Raw genomic sequence first — 19,502 nt, 5'->3', positions numbered from 1 at the left:
TTGCCCATTTGTGTCGACCACAGACATGATGTAGCGAACTTAACCACATTTCCTTGAATAAAGAAATAATTTTAAAATGCCATTGATGTAGAGCTACAACAGCGTGAAGACAAAATTGAAAAAAAACAGAAGATGGGTAACTTCCTATTGTTGCCCTTCCTTCAAATTTATGCCACGCCCTTACTTTTTTCTGGCACAGTAGTAAGAAAACAAGGAAGAGAATTGAAATGAGAGGGTACTATAGTTTTAAAAGTAGTTAGGGCAAAAAATACTGATTTTTGATTACATATTTTTCTGGTACAACAATCTATGCAGAATCTGATATTGCTTTCCATTTTTAGCATAAAGAACATTAAGTTCCTAAAAACGAAAGTTTTTGATCCCTAATCTCATCCCTAACTATAAGAAAAATTCCCTAGCAACGAAAATTAACTGGTTGCTAGGGTTAAAAAACTAGTTTTCCCCTCTTCTCCGACCTCCCTTTTCAAAATTTTACATTCTGGGTCCCTGTGTTTTCTCTCTATGTGCCTTGGGACCCTGTGTGAGGGATTGATCTTAGCAGCCATAGCAACCTTTGGGTTTTAATCTCTGTTGTCATATTTGTAGCGTGTATCGAGAGAAGTTTTTGTATTTTACTATTGATAATATCTGGTTAATGGCACCAAGTAAGTTTAGAAAGGCGAAGGAGCAAAAGAAAAGTAGAAAAAAGGTTACAGAGGAGTTCAAAAGCAGTTTTTGAGGAATTTGACGAGTCAAGAAACAACCAATGGTGTTAGGCCAAGATTGTCAACTGCTGCAGCAGTTAATCTTTTCAGTGCTGATATCTGACTACAGCAACGGATAGAAAGCTTCTGAACAGCTCATTTACAGAAGATTTGCAGAACATTCGTTATGTAACAAGAGAAAAAGCAAAAGCTGAAGGGTTAGGCCCTGTAAGGAAAACAAAAACTGCCAATGGTTGTGCAATTAAAGACCTTGCCTGTCTTGAAAATTTTTCAAATGATGCCGTTGCTTGCAAGATTTGCCTGAAAAAGAAGGCTACATTCACCTTATTCTCAGCCGAAGAAAAGAGAGATTGTTTGTCATTACAACTAAGCCTGAAGTGTTCATCATGACTGAATTTAGTTTCCTTTAACACCAGCAAGAATATCAAGGTAGGTGCATTTGAAGTGAACCGTAGATCAGTACTGGCAGTGAATACTCTAAAGGGTGGAAGAAAGAGTTTGGCTAGGTTTTGTGGCATGATGAACATGCCTCCACCTGTAACCAACAATGCTTACAATAAGCATCTAAAGATCTCTGCTTTAGCTGCAGTAGAAGAGGCAGAAAATTTAATGATAGATGCAGGTAATCAATTGCTAAACTTGATGCTCAGAGGAGATCCTGAAATTACTGATGATGATGAAGATAATGCTGTTCCTGTAGCTGTATCCGTTGATGGATCCTGGCAGAAGAGAGGATATTCTTCAAAGTGTTGTGATTGGGGTTTTGACAGGCGAGATTGTAGATTATGAAGTCTTTTCATTATTTTGCAAGGAACGTTGTGTACATGAGAAAAGTCAAAAGGACAGTGAGCAATTTCTTCAATGGAAGGAAAAACACAAGCAACATACTTTCCATCAATTTTGAAGGATCCTCTGGAGTAATGGAAGCTGCTGGGGCAGCAAGAAATTTTTGTTGCTCAATTCAAAAGAGAAAACTCAAATACACCACTTTTGTTGGAGATGGAGATAGCAGTACATTTCAAGTTGTGAGTGAGAAAGTCAAGGAAATGTTTGGTGAGAGATATCGTATAAAAAAAGGAGTGTCTTGGACATATCCAGAAAAGAATGGGCAATGCACTGCGAAATCTTGTACGTGATATGAAAGGGAAAAAGCTGGCAGATGGGAAGACTGTTCGGGGCAAAGGGCGACTGACACAAGATAGAATTGATTCTTTTCAAAGGTTTTTTGGGAAAGCTATAAGAGAAAATGCAAAGAAGTCAGTTGAAGACACCAAAAATGCAATCTGGTCAATTTATCACCATTCAATATCCAATCCAAACGTGTCTCTTGAAATTCAACATAAACTTTGTCCACAAGATACAAAATCATGTTGTATCATGGTGCCCAAGATAAATTAAAGGGTACAAATCAATATTCTGAGCCAACAAGATTGCCCGACAAATTAACTGACATTGACTCTTATCAAAATGTCAACTTGGACTGACTCAGAATTCAAATGAAAGCTGTCACAACGTATTGTGGTCCAAATGTTCAAAAACTATTTTTGTGGCAAGGAAAGATTGCTATTAGCTGTTGGAGAGACTGTGGGCACCTTTAACAATTGAGCTGGTTCAAAGAAAGCTTTGTTGAGAGCTGCTGGCATAGAAAATGTTGGCTTCAAACCCTTGAGAATGCTGCAAAGAGAAGACGAAATTAGAAAAAAATACAAGGCAGAAAATATCAAAAAATACAAGCTATACAGAATAAAGAAAAAGACAATGAAAAAGAAAGCAGTTAAGGAAACAAGAGAAGATTATGAAGCAGGTGGTTTTGATCATCAAGGAAAAACATTGAAAGCTATCTCAACAAATAAGAGTGCAGAAGCATCAAAGAGAAAGCAAAGAAAAGGTATATCTCCTCAAAATGTCCCGTGTTCAAGTGAAGAAAACATTGAAATAACAATGCCCATCCCTCTAAAAATGATAAAGCCACTTTGATATCACCCTTTGGGCTTTGATATCACCACTTTGATATCACAAATAAAAAGGATTGGGTGATCCATTTATTGGCTGGTTGCAACAAACAAGCAGTTTTGTTAATTTTTCATTTTAAAACTTCGTTTTCTCAATAATGCCTTTTTACAGTCTTTCTAGGAAAACTTCCTTATTCACACATACACACTTCTTTATTCCAAAAGACAGTCTCCTCAGCACTAAAGCTGGTATGTTGGGACACATCAGAGGCGTTACAAGATGCAAAGCTTTTAGAGTGTAAAGAAAGTGCATCCTCGTCTACCTCGTCAGGAAATTTCCTTTTTCTGGCCCTTTGTCTAAGGACATTATGATTGAAGGCCCCTTTTGTGTTTTGTTTTTTGACAAAGGCTTTCACCAAGGCAGTTAAAGCGCTTATCGAATTTCTAATCTCATGGAGAGGGTCTGGAGCAACAACAACCACGTTGAATACATTATAAGCGTGTTCATCTGTCATCACGGCTAAAATTCGTCAAAAAAGGGAAATTATGAATTTCGAGTTATTTTACAATAATAAAATAACAATGTACTTCCCTGAAATAAGGACGTATCTCGAATATAACCTGTTCCCCGGACTGGGAACAGGGCCAGTGCCTAGAAGAGGTGCTATTATTGGAATATTTATTTTGTTCAGAACAGTGTTTATCAGTGTCCAATAGATTTTACTACTGGTCTCAGGATTTGCCAAGGATTGACCTGCCTTTAGGAAGTAATTGCGTTTGGCATCTTTAATCATTTTTGAACCTTCAGATATTATATTTTGGATACCCTCTAGCTTGTTGTCTGGTTGACCCCTCCAAACAAAATTTTTGTAAGCATAGTTTTTTTAGCCTGCATGCAGACTCTACTATCTGTTGCAAAAGAGAGCCAATACGGAACTTGTTAGCGCCCTTGAAAAGTCTGCAAATTAGAGTCCGTTTTTGTGCTCTGAGACGTTCCGCAATAAATCTCGCCTTTTTCTTGGCATTGTATTTTAGCCAAGTTTGTATTTGTATTGAATTTCAGTATTTGGTTGGAGATTTTAAGGACCCAACCAAATTTAAGCACAATAATCACGTGCTGGTGATATTTATGATTTTCAAGCTCTTTGACAAAGGGCTATTTTTATTACCATATAGGCTAGCTTAAAATCCTCCTCACATACCTACAAATTACAGTTAGGTGGTAAAAGTCCAAAATTCTCATACTGAAGTGTATGCTAAATTCTTTAGAGTTAATGACAGATAGGCATTTTAATCTGGTCTGTAGGCACATTTGTTATCAATAAGATTTGAATTCAGTAACTGCTTTACTTTCAGGGGATATGCATCTGCAAGTAATTCACCATTTCGAAAGTGGTACCGCAATTTGTATGAATTTCGCCTACTATTGGACTCAAGCATCAAAGTTGCAGTTTTTACAGCAACTGCAACAACTGTGACAAAGAACACTAAGGAAGGGAGTCACAGATTGTTATTGTGTTGAGAAGAGCCCAGTGGAAAAAAACATAAAGTTTATGTCAACTTATACCTCAAATGAGTTAAATTTGGAAGAGAAATTTAATGACATTGTAAATGATTTATCTGCCAGAATGGAACATTCCGACCGGGTTATCATTTATTGTCAATCAGGAAAACAATGTGCTCTCCTTTGGCAAATGTTTTCTGGACAGCTTGAAATGAAGCTGTATTTGAATATGGTTAAGAAACACCAAAAGCGTCTGGTTGAGATGTTCCATGCTGGAACTCCAGCTCAAGTAAGGGGACATATCATTGACCAAGCCTCAAAGAAAGAAAGCCATTTGCACATGATGATATGCACAGTTGCATTCAGCATGGGGTAAACTGTGCTTCTTTCAATAAGGTGATTCATATTGGACCTTCAAAGAATATTGAATCATATGTTTGGGAGTGTGGCAGAGCAGGACGAGATGGGGAAGGAAGTTTTTGTCATCTTCTTAACAACAATTTGTTGACAAGTAGGTGTGAAGATGACATGAAGGAGTATCTTTACTCTGAAAGTAGACTAACTATTGCAAAATGGTTAGGCTGTCTGAAAGTTGAAAAGGAAAGTCCTTGTTCATGCTGTGATTAATGTGCTTTGCAATGTGAATGTGATGCAAATTGTGAGGATGCTTTGCAATATAGACTGAGAATAAATACAAAGGAAACATCTAGAAATAGAGAAGTACCAAAATCAAAGATCAATGAATTGCAATCACTATTTGCAGAAAATGCAGAACATCCAAAGTAGGCAAGGTAAAACAATGTCCTATGTTGTGCCTGATTTTGAATTTTCAGAGTTTCAAGTAAATCAATTTTTGAAAAAATTGCAATCAGATATTTACATTGGAAGATGTGATGTCTAAAGTAGAAGTATGGAGAACATATTGTACATGTTAGGGCAAGTGTTCCCAGATATTGATGTGGGTGAGATGCAACTGCAGTTTCCTGAAGAAAATCAAAATGCAGCTGGCGAAATACCTTCTTAATGGATGGAAGTGCGTGACGACTCAATGATAGGTTTACCAACTGAAAGCAATCTCTTGGCAGATATTGAACATCAATTGGACACAACTGTTTTCGAGTGTGACAAAAATGTCTCTGATTATTCAGATTTTGACCAAAACTGATTTTTTTTTCAAAGTAACTGCTCTAGTTGTCAAAGAATCTTTGAAACGTTTTCACATTTGTGAAATTTTTTATTAGAAGCAAAACCATTGTCTTCCATGACTTGAAGTCTTGTCACAACAGAATTCCTGAAACTAGGTATGCAAGTTTCAAGCAATAAACCAAATAAAGCAATTTTTGAAAGAACAGAAATGTATCAAACATTCTTTTGAAAGCTATATACAGCATTATATTTTTGTTGCTAATTAAGCCAACCTTTAAAAACACACAAGCCTTTACTCTCAAATAAATTTCTGTTCTCTTCTCCTTTGATAGAGGTTGAGTTTTAAAATATGGAGAGTGAAGTGATTTTTAAATTTCAACTCTTATTCTTAACAAAATTGATTGCATACATTAATATGTTTATCTCAAAAAAGGTTTCTCAAAAATATAAAATACGCAGAAGGTGAACACCTTTGATGTTTGCGTGCACAAATTTAGAACAAAAAAACCAATAGCTTTCTGCCATAAACTCGTTTTGATTCAGAGCTCTGGAGGACGAATGCCGACCACCTGGATCAGTTGCTGCGGTGATATAAAGAGTGAATAATGGCTTAAAAGTTTACATTTCATTGTCATCAAATTTGGAAATAATCTACAAAGGTATGTATTCTTAGTCATTCGAAAGCTAATTCTGGTTTTGCCCAATTTCAGGGCTCCTCAGTGCAACTCGACGTAAGCTAGACTAAAGTTTCTGTTTCGCTGAGAACATAAAGTCTTGTAACTTCTCTGCGCAAAAAAATACGAACAGTCTGGGAGGTAAAAAGTGGCCAGTACAAATTTTGAATATTTAAAAACGACTAAAATGAATTTTTAGTTGTCAGCTGCAGACCGGACCTTTTTATTGGGATGAAGCAATTACTTATAATAGTGACTGTGTGCAACATCCTATTAGATACATTATATGCGAAGATTTTAAATAAATTGTTTTTTTAAAAATTTAGAAAGAATCTGTTTTAGAATACGCGAACAAAGAATTATCACATTAGTGGAGGGCAAAAGATGAATGTTGACGAATGTTAATGACAATACCTTGCTTGGTCAGAATCGAGGTCCAGTTTACGACATCAAAAAGAAATTATGATCATTCCATTGAACCAAGCAACTCACACATTTATATAATATTAAGCAACATTCATAAGTCAAAAGGCAGACAAGAGGCTCTATTCTTCTCTTTGTATTTTATATTCTTTTTCTTTGTTGCTACAAGTTCTCTGTTAACATACTTCAGACAATAATGAAAAGTTCCATAAAAAAAACATGTCAAAATGTTGGAACATTCACGTTTATGGTGGCAAGAATCTCTTTCAGCCCTTTTCCAATCCCAGATGTTTGCAATATATTGCTGAAATATTCCTTAAAAGCATCTTTCAATTTCTTGGCACAGGCAAATATGTCAGCAGATAGTACAACAAGTCCAGAAAATGTACTGCTAGACTCATAAGCCTTAAACATCATAAATACATTCTGGTTTTACCTTCCATTGTTATTTGAGAGAACAGAACACTTTTCGCATTTGTGCTTCCTGTATGTTTTGCGCAGCAAATAACCAGCAACATATGCCATAGCATTATCTTTGAAAACTTGCTCATTGATGTAGTCATTGGAAATCATTTTAAGTGACTTTTCGACAACATGAACCTCTGGGAGCTCTCTTATATCTTATAACTGTGCAAGGGGTTCATTTTCATCTTGCTCACAATTGGCAGCTGAGATTGTTAAAAGATTTGTGAGGAACAACCTACGATATGTACTTTTGAATTGGTTTGGGGTTGGATTGTCAGAATCCAAAAAATATTTCAAGGAGATCTTGGTCAAGCTGTCTTGTAACCAGGAAGGTGACATCATGCTCTTCATTTAATTTATGCCACAATTTCGAAATTGCCTTCAATGCAATGCACCAGCCTTTTAAACACCTTAATTTATTTGTATGGTTATCTTCTGTTGCTCCATTAACTACTTTTATTGACTGTAAAAATCTTATGCCATCTTCCATTTCTTTCAGGTAAGGAGAGGAAGCAGTTAAAGGCCGTTGAGATATTTCATTATCCCTGAAACTTAATGAGTTGCAACAATCAAAGATTGAATCAAATTTAGAAAGGCTGTAGATGGCAATCGTTGAAGTGTAACATATGTAAATAACCCAGCAGAAACTGGATGGCTGAATACTTGTGCTGCTAGCTTTACACTCATTTTTGCAAATTGTGCTGGATTGATATGCTTATCTGTCAGCTTAGGTCTAGTTCTTTTTGCAAGCTTCTTCTCTTTTCAATAAAATGATTTAACATCTGACCAAGACACAGTTTTTCCATCAAAAGTAAAATTGTTCTTCAATAAATTGTGCCTTTTTGACTTTAACAAATGTGTTGGATCAAAAATGGAGAGTCTTGTTTGCCATGCATTTGAAAATATGGCCTATCTACTGTGAATCCCATAGCATCATAGAAACTTGAAAAGTTGGATCCCTGATCACTTACTTCAACCTTCTAACCAATTGACTCTAACTGCACAAGAGCTTCATCTACAAAACTCTCTAATTTAGCACTGCTACAAGCCTCATTCACAAAGTATTATGCAACAGGCTGCTTCCAGTTTTCAAGAACACCACAGGCCATAAGTACTAACAAGGAATTAGCAACAAGACTACCATCATCAAGAGTTTCAAACTCAATAATAGGGTCCTGAACTACATTGTAAAAGAAAAGGGACTTCAATGAAATTTCATCCATGACCAGAGTGCAAATTCTAGCATTGTCAGACATAACTTGAACACATTGTCTGAGAACATACAAATCGAAAAGCCAACATCTGAAGCAAATCTAGAGACAAGTTTGGTTGATAATGATTTTGAAGGTAAATTAAGGAGCTTGGCAAGAAATCTGTATGCCTTTCCACTGATGTGATAAAACGTTAAAGGCCAGGCTTTGAAAGCTTTATCATATTGTCTCCCTTTCTTTTTTTCAAAGAGAGGGCCAGCTGTTTTTAATAAAATCTAATAAGTTAGAGGAGATTACCCCTTCCAATTTTTGAAATGCCTTATAAACTTTTTAAAGCTTAGTCGTTTTCTTTGTTGTTGTAGAACTCTTTTGAATACACAATTATTATTCAATACACAGATTTTTCACCTCTTTCTTTGTAGCAATTTTCTAAGGTTTTTTCTTTGCATGTACAAAGAAAGGTAAGCAGATGTTTGACATGACTTTTCTTCTTGAATTGCTTCAATGCATCAGTTGACTCAAGAGGAATTTCTTCTATAGTGGCTTCTTCCTTATCAACTAGGAAATGAATGAAAAACAATCAATGACAAACTGGAAGGTTTCCATACAAAGCTTTAGTTTACAATTTTAAAAAGAAAAAATACTCAGAAAATGATTCAAATCATACCTGGAATAGATTTATCGCCTTCAGATTCAAGAGAAAGTCATTAATTAGCCATATTTTCAAACAATGTTTTTATTTATCAAAACAACTTCAGTATATCATTCCAGGTCTGGTCTTAAACAGATCTGATTTTTAAGGTGATAACTGAAAGAAAATGTCTGTATATTAAGATTATAAATCAATGCTTCTTCAAATTTATGTTCAGAAGAATTTACAATAGTCATATTTATTATGATGCCACATCGATCTTGGTGGTAGGAACCAACCCAATGGCCATCAGTTGGGCTGGCTGTCACCAGCTTTTTTGCTCCAGAGGGGGTTTCAAGGTCCAATTTGTGGACAAGATGTGTGAACCATTCTTCATTTGCAGACAAGTTTTAAAATTTGTTGACAAACCACAGCAAATGAATGCTTTAGTGGTCTCTAGTAACATTACTTCAACATTTCTTTTCACATCAACTTTGCTGTGATATTATTATTGTTGTTATCAATATTATTTGCAATATGTCAACTGTGACTAACCTTCATCTCCCACTGATCTTTTTTATTTAGATACTGCCCCCTCTTTTCATGCACTCTTTAGAGCTAGGATCACAAACAGTTGAGTTTGTAAATAGCGATATGCTGCAAGGTGACTCTTGTTAAAAACCTTGAAAATGAGCCTTTGGCCCTTAAGCTACTCTATAGTTTTTGTGAGTTATGTCAATTAAGCTTAGAAATTAGAACACAAAATAGGCGGCAATGATCTTTTTAGCCAGCCACTTTTATACTGCAAACCCTAATCAATCTCCTAATTCATTATATTTGTAGCTGTGAACTGGAAATATTTCTATAGATTTTCCTTTTACAATCAACTTCAAGAAGAACTAAACGTCAATCAGGACCTAAAAGTTAGATACAGAAAGAGCAACAAAAGATTTTCTGTTAATTTCTCTATAAATATTTTAAACTGCACAAATTATCTTAAATTAAATTATCTATAATTATTTTATAAAATCTTAAACACAAAGATAACACCTAAATATGAACATTAAATTCAAACTGATATTGACAACTATTAATATTAAATCAAACTAATAAACAAATAATCAATAAATTGTTAGCATATAATATATATTTTCTGCAAAAACAGCCAGGTAATTATTTTGCTTTTCCCATTCTGTCAAAATCTCGAATAACCACAAGTAAACCTTAAATTTAAACTGATATAAAGTACAACTATGAACATTAAATGAAAAAACTAACATTTACACAAAAAAGAAATATTTGTCTTATAATTTGACAGAAAACGACAGGGTAAGGTTTACTATTACTATTTCATCAAGTTTTAATGCCTATATAAAAAGAATGTGGAATTCTTTATATTCATTTTAAAATTTTATTATTTGAACAATTAACAAACACAACAACTATGAACATCTTTAAATATATATACAATTCACAAATTAAGCTTAACAAAATATCTAAAATCTTGAAAATAAATAAAATAACAAACTATAAATTTAAAGCAAACTACCTACTTATAATGATGATAAATGAAAAGTTTATTATTCCCAGAGAAGTTATAAGAGGCCCCGGGTGTCTCAAGTTTTTTTTCTTCTCTCTTCTCTTGCTTTTACTTTTTCTTTAAAAATTTGACAATTATCCTTATCCCTGGTCTGTAGGGAGAAGAGAAACGTTTTTACTGAGCTGCCACTTGTGAGATGCAACAAAGATATTGAAACATTGTAAATATGAGAAATGAAGCGATCTCAATAATATCACCAACAAAGTGTGTGTGCATGGAGACATAATTTGGAATCTGTTCAGATCAAGGGGCTCAATCTCTTATCACGCTTTTTGTAGCTTATTATTTAATGGGCTCATAGATGAAGGGGAGCATTTCCGAACATTGATGTTTATATAAAAGAAACTGAGGGCTGGTTCGTTGAGAATACACACTTTTTTATAAGAATATAGAATCTACTACCGGCATAGAAGATGTAGTTTTTGCCCCTTTTTTGGGGGTTTCTTTTGTTGTCTTCGATCTTTCTATAAATCTTTCTTTTGTTGCCTTTGATCTTTCTACAAATTTTACTATAATTGTCATCCCTGGTCTGTAGGGAGAAGAGAAACGTTACTTAACCGACACTTATTATGCAACAAAGACATTGAAATACACTCATTTTTTATAAGTGCTGGACAGTAAAAAAAAATTATGAAACTCCAGTACTCGAAGCAAAAAAAATATAAAATCGTGACTAAAACAACAGGGAGCAACGAATTTTTGTGAAATCCAAAAGCATTGCCCTAGAAAGCTGTTGCCCTAGAACTTAAGACACAAATGCAAAAATGTACTTCCCACGTCTAAATACAGCATCAGAACAGAAGCGAATCTTTTGACATGATATCATAATTGAGAAACTCTTAAGAAACAATGAGTATTGAAATTTCCAGAACATTAAGAAACTGGAGTACTCAACATTGACCTTTGTTTCTCATAAAAAATGAGTGTATTGTTAAGATGAAAAATGAAATTATCTCAATAATATCACCAAGAAGGTGTATAGGCATACAGACATAATTTGAAATCTGTGCAGATGTAGGGGCTTGATATCTTTACACGGTTTTAGTAGCCTTTAATAATTAGGCTGATAGATGAAGATGAGTATTTGCGAACATCGATGTTTATATAAAAAAAACTGAAAGGTGGTTTTATTGAGAATACACACTTTTTTATAAGAATATAGTCTATAAGAATATTGAGGCTCATAGAGTCTATAAGAATATTGAGGCTTGAAATTGCTAAAATTTAAAAATAATTTAAGAATAATGCCAGGCTCAACCATCATCAAGATGAAATTTTTCCTTTATCTGGATCTGAATAGGATCGTATTTGTGTAATTATATTTTGTATTTTAACATCAAATTTTGTTTGTTTGCTCTTCTTACATTCATGATGCAGCAACACATCAGAAAGATTTAATGTTTTTCTTTGATCTTAAAGCAAATTTAGACCTTGTGTCGAGCAATAATAGTTTAAGAATAATCTAGGGCTGAAAATTGAAAATTTTTAAGAATATTAAGGCTTGGCAAAAAATTAGGAATTCTTATAAAAAAGTGTGTAGAGCCATTTTAAGCAGAGCTTTAAGGAGAGAGGAAATACCGGCTGTACGAGAGTAGAAGGGGGGGGGGGGGAAGAGGTGTCACTAAGCATGAAAATACAGTAGGGATATATTGTCATAAATACCTTATCTCATTCAGCCGTCTTCTCTCCCCATTCAACCTTATGAATGGAGTTTTCCTAGAAAGATGGAACAACTGACAAATCAGGCGCTTCATTGCGCCCAATTTTGTTTGGTAGAGCAGCACCTACAAAACACCCAATGAATATATTAAAACTGACAGTTCTAATTGGTCTAAACCACAAGCTTAACCCTCAAGATCAATTTAGAATAATCATTTTAATGAATTATTGATCAATTCCAACAAAGCCTAATGGTTTAAGGTGTCGGGTGGAAGAAAGTAAATTTAAAAAAATTTAATTGAGCTCTAAATTCAGGTCAAGCAGAACGTCCACTTATGAAGTTTATATTATTTTTGCTGAAAAATATTTACTACCTGTGGCAATAAGAAAATGAGCAAAGGTTTCTTACTCCTGTTAGATAATACAAAGTCATGAGATCATACCTTCTTTCTTCCCCCGACGACAACTTCCACCTGCTGCTCTCTTTTCTTTTTACTTTTTTTTCCACTTCCTAAAAGATATTCCAAAATTTGTAACGCAAACAGTCAACCTTTTTTAAGCTGCCTATCATCACGAAGGGTAACGGTTGATAGGGTACAATTATTGTTGTTAAACTGACGAGATATCATCGAAAATCATAAAATTATTCTAAAAATCACTGCTTCTAAAAATTCATGTGAATTAATAGAAATGAATGCGATGATACCTCCTTTTTCCCCGCCAGCGATTCTCCGTTTTCTACCTCCTGGAAGGTAAGGGAAAATTTATACCAAAAGACTATAAAAAATATTTTGAAAATATATAATTATTTCTGAGACGTAGAGAGTAACGGTTGATAGGGTAAAATTATTGTTGTCAAACTGACTAAATATAAAAAAACAGAAAACGATGCTTAAAATCACTGTTTTATTATTATTCATGCTAGGCAATTGAGAAAAGTGAAAAAAAAATCATAGCAAAATGGCGCTTGACTGTGCCAATCTGTTGCTGGTATGGTAGGTTCTATATTACGCTAAATGAAGATATTAAAATGTGCAATTCTAATGCGTCTTAAACAAAATTCAAACCCAAATATCAATTTAGAATAACCATTTTGATATACTATCAATTGATTGCAACAAAGTTAAGTGTCCAAGCAATGGGGTGGAAAAAGTGAAATTTAAGCAAAGTTAAGAAGTTTTGAGATTCACACTAGCATTGCTAAAGGAAACATGCCTCTCCGTGGAATAATTAAAAAACAAAAATGTTCATAGTCAAGACTAAGGATATAATAAAACATGAGATCATACATCCATCTCCTCCACAAGTCCTTTGTTTGTCTTTTCTGTATCCATTTTCTTAAAGATAAATGACAATTTACACCACCAAACTTTAGAGAAATTTATATACTCATTCCTTTTATTGAGACGTAACTTAATGTAATATAAAACATTTTGGCTGCCTATCATGGGGAAGAAGATGAATGTTCACAATTTCGTTCTAACAATAATTTATAAAATATTTAATTAACAAACACAACAACCAAAAGCTAATATACAATTTACAATAAATAACAAATCTATAAAATAAAAAAAAATTCTCTAAACAAACTACTGAACTAAACATCAAACAAAAAAAATTTAACGGTTAAAGACCGGCCTGCTACCGGCATGAAAAATGTATTTCGCCCCGCTTTGGGGGTTTGTTTTGTCTTGTTATGTCTTTGGTGACTTGGTTTTGTGAACTTGACAATTATTGTCATCCCTGGTCTGTAGGGAGAAGAGAAACGTTACTTAGCCGACACTAATTATGCAACAAAGACATTGAAATACACTCATTTTTTTGATAAGTGCTGGACAGTAAAAAATATTATGAAACTGTAGTACTCGAAGCTAGAAAATTAAGAAAATATATAATCGTGACTTGAACAACTGAGAGCAACGAAATTTTGTGAAATCCAAGAGCATTGCCCTACTATTATTCTGTTGCCCTAGAACTTAAGACAAAAACGAAAAAATACTTTGTTGCCTAGAACTTAAGACACATAACGGAAGCGAATCTATTGATGTGATAAAAAAGGTCACTCGTGACACCATAATTAAGAAACTTTTAAGAACAATGAGTATTGAAATTTCCAGAACATCAAGAAACTGGAGTAGTCTCAGAACATCAAGAAACCAACCTTTATTTCTCATAAATAATGAGAGTATTGTTAAGATGAAAAAGGAAATTATCTCAATAATATCACCAAAAGGTGTCTAGGCATAGAGACATAATTTGAAATCTGTGCAGATGTAGGTGCTTAATATCTCCACACGGTTTTAGTAGCTTATTATTAAATGGGCTCATAGATGAAGGGGAGCATTTACGAACATATATGTCTGTAAAAAAGAAACTGAATGCTTGTTTATTGAGAATACACACTTTAGTCTACAAGAATATTGAAACTCATAAAGTCTATAAGAATATTCAAGCTCATAAAGTCTATAAGAATATTGAGGCTCGAAATTGCTAAAATTTAAAATTAATTTAAGAATAATCCCAGGCTCAACCTTCATCAAGACTGAAAACTTTCCTTTATCTAGATCTGAATAGGATCGTATTTGTAAAATTACATTTTTGCATTTTAATATCACATTTGTTGTTCTGTTTGTTTTTGCTCAATTCAGGATGAAGCAACACATCAGAAAGATTTAATGTTTTTCTTAAGGCGAATTAAGACCCTGTGTCGAGCAAGAATAATTTAAGAATAATCTTGGCCTCAAAATCGAAAGTTTTTAAGAATATTAAGGCTCGGCAGAAATTTAGGTATTTTAAAAAAAAGTGTCTAGAGCCATTTTAAGCAGAGCTTTAACGAGAGAGGAAATAGCGGCTGTACGAGAGTAGAAGAGGGGGGGGGGGGAAGAGGTGTCACTAAGCATGAAAATACAGTAGGGATATATTGTCATAAATACCTTATCTCCTTCAATCTTTTCCTGTCCCCATTCACCATTATGAATGGGGATTTTCTTTGGATTTGAAAGTGCTTTGAGATTTGGCGCTTCATTGTGCCAAATTTCTTTTGGTATGACAGCATCTATAGAATATCCAATAAATATATCAAGATTTACAGTTCTAATCAGTCTAAATCACAAGCTTCACTCCCAAGAGCAATTTAGAATAGTCATCTTGATGCATTATTGATTGATTCCAACAAAGCCTAATGGTCAAGGAGTCAAGTGGAAGAAAGTGAAATTATAACAAAATTTAATTCAACTCTAAATGCAGGTCAAGCAGAACGTCCACTTATGAAGTTCATATTAATTTTGCTGAAAAATATTTACTACCTGTGGCAATAAGAAAATGAGCAAAGGTTTCTTACTCCTGTTAGATAATGCAAAGTCATGAGATCATACCTTCTTTCTTCCCCTGACATCAACATCCATCTTTTTTTTGTTTTTTTTCTTTCACGATTTCCTGAAAGATATTACAAAATTTCTAACGCAAACAGTCAACCTCTATTAAGCTTCCTATCATCATAAAGAGTAACAAACATTTGTTAAGGTGAAATTATTGTCGTCAAACTGAGCAGGTATCATTGAAAATCATAAAATCATGCTTAAAAACATCAAAAACCTACTATATCTTCCTGATATAATAGCTTCTATATATGGAGCATTCAAAGAAGATGTTGATGAAATGCATGTTCACTTCTAAACTGTCCTATACACAAATCAAACCTTAAGATCAATCATTGTCAATGTTAAATTGTGAAGAAGTAAAACAGTTATGAAATTCATACTGGCATTGCTAAGAAAAACATGCCTCTCCGTGGATTAGTTAACAATAATAAAAATGTTAACAACTATGAACAATTTTGCGAACCTAATTGATAAAGTTTTAGAGCATTTTTGCAATCCAGGGTTACCTTGTCAATGAATTTTCAAAAACAATTACAAACACTATCTTAAAAGACAATAAAGGCCTGAACAACTCCATAGAATGCAATAGCTAGAGCAACTCCACTGCTTACACCCTATAAATTAAGGAACAAATCAAGATCACTCACTCCAGCCACTGATTTTTCGTAAAAATTAAGAAAAGCCTGCCTTGAGCTCCATCTACTGCTTCTTATTGAAAAGGAGTGCAATTTACAATTTATTAAAAAAATATATGATTTTGTGAAATAATTGTAGAAATTATCCTTCTCAGGATCAATTTCGGGGCCAGAGGTACTAGATTCGCCCCTCTGGCTGAAGGATTAGAATTACCAATGGGTTCAAAATGTTCCAAAGATTCAATAAAACAAAAGGAAAGATTACGTTATATATAAGAGGAATGTATATATTAACTCAAAAAGATAAAGTAATTTAAAGCATAAATTTCATAATTTCTTCTTTGTTCACTTTTGAGGGTTCATGGGTGTGTTCATCGTTCATAGGAAATAAGTGTTCATAATTTCACCTGAGAGTTCTTTCTAATATTGCTTTGATTCTTTGAATTTGCTTTGATTCCTTGAATTTGCTTCGATGCCTTGAATTTGTTCAAATTTCATGATACTTCTACTCTTGCATCTCTACTCTTCTAATGTTCGTTTTAAAAGCCATGCAACAATCACCATCAATCAAAATCATACAAAAAGTTCAACTCAATAAAAGATAGCTTGTAAATAGAAAGGAAAGGTCAAGAAGAAAGCAAGGGTCAGGGGCTAGCGGCCCCATTTCCCCACAATAATAAAGTGTTCTCCAGTCAACTTTTAAGGTAGATAGCCTAATGTTAAAAAATCGAAAGGGCACTTTTACATTTAGACTCGAACATTATCTTTTCAGTTGCCTTCTCAAACGGAAATCAAACATTGCTTGATCCGTATTAACTAATTTAAAAACAAAATCTTTGTTTGTGTTTGTTTTTCGAACATGGAATGCATCTCTTTTTAAATTCTAAGTTTACTGGCTAAGAACGAAAAAATTAACATACTCACCTAACATGTTCAAAGACTCCTTTGGCAGAGATATTTTTCAATTTAGTTTTAAAACAGATAAATCACATGATCAATCCACGATAGAGAAACGACATGAAAGAGAACATCTCATGGGAAATGACAATTTATTTTAGTGATGCAAACAAATTACACTAACAATAAATTGAACCAATTTTGCAACATATCAACATTTTAACATTCATCAAAATTACAATCATCGATAATCTGGAGCTATTGAGGAATGAAAAATTAGTAAGGCCAAAGGAACAATAAAGGATGGATGGATGTTTATTAGAAAATCAGCCTTCTTCAAACGTATGTGAAAAGGCCTGCTCACAGGGAAAACACTAATTAATTCAAAAACATAATCAATTTCCAAGGAGATGAATCTCAACAGAATTGAATGATTGACAGTACTGTTAACACAACTAGATACCATTAAACAACAATATATTTATCAATCCATTATTGTTCAGTATGATAAATGCCCTAATTATGTCTGCGTATTACTGTAGAACACAAAGCGAATACAGCACATAGGCCAAACAGCGTCGCGTTGCCATTTCTGGATTGGTCCTGTACTGAAAAGAAGCAAATAATAATATTTTAATTAATGAAAAAAACAAAACGGGGTTCTCTATAAATTATTAATGATCAGAAAAAACTTGAAAAGCCCTTCAAAATGAGCCTTTGGCCCCAAACATACTTCATGCCGTTTGAGAGTTATGAAAATAATGCCTAGAAACTGCAACACAAAATGGAGGGAGGGACCCGGTTACATAGACGTTCCGGTACCAGAAATTAAAAACGCCCTAGAAACATCAATTGCTTAAGTAAACCCACATGAAACAGTGCCATTAAAATTGCATCAAGGAGATCTTTCATTTGGTATCATTTATTTGATGTATAGTATCACACTCAATAAGAAACTGTAACAAATCATCAAAACAAAGCTATGACGTCACTATGACGTCACAACTACGCCCAATTCAAAAACAACTGACACCAGCAGATGATCCTAGTAAAACCCTTCAAAATGGCCCATGGCCCCTTATTTACTCCATACAGTAAAGGAGTTATGGCATTAAAGCTTGGAAAATCAAAACACAAAATGGCAGATCGGGCCTTGTCAGAACAATTACACTAATACAGAAATGTGCCAAAACTTCAACCGGTCAAAGTGACGTCATTACTAGGTGATACCCCAAAACAAATACCACCAATCGATTCGCAATTTAATATTCCCGAAAATTAAGATAACTCTAAGATATACCATCAGCTACAGAAACTTGGCAGCAGGCCCTTTATACTTTTTGTAAAAATGTGTCTTTCCTAGGCCCAAGGTTTGATTTATAAAAATAATGAGTGCTAGTGGAAGGGTAGCAGCCTTGTGGCAGCATGTGCCCACATTAATATCGAGCCAATATCCTATAATCAGAGGTTTATATGACTTCATCAACGACCAGGCTTCCTAACACCTTTGTGGCCTGGCTCTTACCACTAAATCTAACATGAGGTAGAATCTGTTTAACTGAGCAAATTATACATTCAACGATTTGAAATAAAATATCACTTCCTTTATTAAATGAAGATCAACTGCCCTGCAAAGCTAGCTAGCTGAAAACTTCAGCAGGACACGAGAATTTATAGTATTCATGTTTAAAACTGTGATCAATGTTTCGAGTTCAAATGAGTAAAAAGACTGCAAAGGAGAAACTGCAAAGGCCAATTTTAATCCTATTGGTTACTGTTAACAATTGCATAGGTCAACTCGGCTTCTTATTGGTTGCATAAACAACTGCAGAGGTCAACTCCGCTTTTTATTCCATAATTCAAATCTGACCTATGATGGCGCCAAAATTGCAGAGGTGAAGTAAACGCTGATTGGTTTACAAGAAGTTTGCATAGTTCAAGCACGTGGTTATTGGCTCTCGGGTGATAAACAAGCTACTGGATTCAGAAAATACGGACCAAATAAATACAAAGAATCGCCACGGGAAAGGGCTGTGCATAAGCGTAATGATAGTCAGCAAAATACATGATCTGTCATACCTATGCTGTTGGTATGTAATGGGGTTTGAGTAGATCGACAGCAAGAGATTGCGTGCAACTCGTATTGAGATTATGAACTAATTAACGATTCTAAACAGCGATTACAAAATATGCAAACAGGAAGATTATCATTAGAAAATTAGCACGAATTGGTGATTAGATTTCAGTCCTATTACAGATATCGGTGGGGGGGGGGCAGATTTAGGGCAGAAATTTCTGAAGAATTTGACAAAGAAACTATTATTCAAAGATTTTCATGGTCTGCAAAATCTGACTCATGCTACTGCTGTAGTCTGGATCTGCTTCTGGCTGCAAGGTAACTCTGTAACAAAAGCAACCTTACATTTTATGATACATTCAGGTATAACATAACTAGAGTATATCTTTCCCTATTGAAGCTGCACCCTGTTTCAAAGCATTCAGTTGTTTCTCCTTAGGAAGAGAGAGTCTAGCCAAGCTCATATATCTCTGTTGTAGAAAGAAGCAACAGTATTAGTGTTGATGAAAATGGTTTCGCCCCG

General features: G+C 34.3%; 1 protein-coding gene across 4 annotated transcripts; it reads right to left on the bottom strand.

Annotated features, from left to right (window-relative positions):
* Nucleotides 1-314: 314 nt before the first annotated feature.
* Nucleotides 315-19,248, bottom strand: LOC148959672 (uncharacterized). Of its 4 annotated transcripts, XM_089110272.1 has the most exons (5): nt 13,280-13,438; nt 12,697-12,735; nt 12,434-12,501; nt 11,994-12,115; nt 315-10,860 (listed from the first exon to the last, which is right to left on the bottom strand). In XM_089110272.1, exons 1-4 carry the CDS (start codon nt 13,436-13,438, stop codon nt 12,082-12,084), a joined length of 300 nt encoding a protein of 99 aa, XP_088966398.1. In that variant the 3' UTR covers nt 315-10,860; nt 11,994-12,081. The 4 variants fall into 4 exon arrangements, with proteins under 4 accessions (XP_088966398.1, XP_088966399.1, XP_088966397.1 ...); XM_089110271.1 differs by lacking the exons at nt 315-10,860; nt 11,994-12,115 and adding exons at nt 14,924-15,045; nt 15,365-19,248 and having other exon boundaries at nt 12,319-12,735; nt 13,280-13,738; XM_089110273.1 differs by lacking the exons at nt 12,434-12,501; nt 12,697-12,735; nt 13,280-13,438 and having other exon boundaries at nt 315-10,422; nt 10,734-10,860; nt 11,994-12,111.
* Nucleotides 19,249-19,502: the final 254 nt, after the last annotated feature.

This window comes from Rhopilema esculentum, chromosome 9 (genome assembly GCF_057945365.1).
Source record: "Rhopilema esculentum isolate cy_ngs chromosome 9, ASM5794536v1, whole genome shotgun sequence".
Taxonomy (NCBI): domain Eukaryota; kingdom Metazoa; phylum Cnidaria; class Scyphozoa; order Rhizostomeae; family Rhizostomatidae; genus Rhopilema; species Rhopilema esculentum.
The sequence above is the reverse complement of the archived record's forward strand: the minus strand, read 5'-3'. Positions and strand labels throughout refer to the sequence as shown.

What these genes read in the sequence shown, in the direction of transcription:
- LOC148959672 (XM_089110270.1), bottom strand. Translation starts at nt 13,438, where the DNA reads ATGATAGGCAGCCAAAATGTTTTATATTACATTAAGTTACGTCTCAAT. An exon ending in GACTTGTGGAGGAGATGGAT is followed by an intron (nt 12,736 to 13,279) that starts GTATGATCTCAT and finishes CTTACCTTCCAG; the next exon opens with GAGGTAGAAAACGGAGAATC. An exon ending in CGCTGGCGGGGAAAAAGGAG is followed by an intron (nt 12,502 to 12,696) that starts GTATCATCGCAT and finishes AATATCTTTTAG; the next exon opens with GAAGTGGAAAAAAAAGTAAA.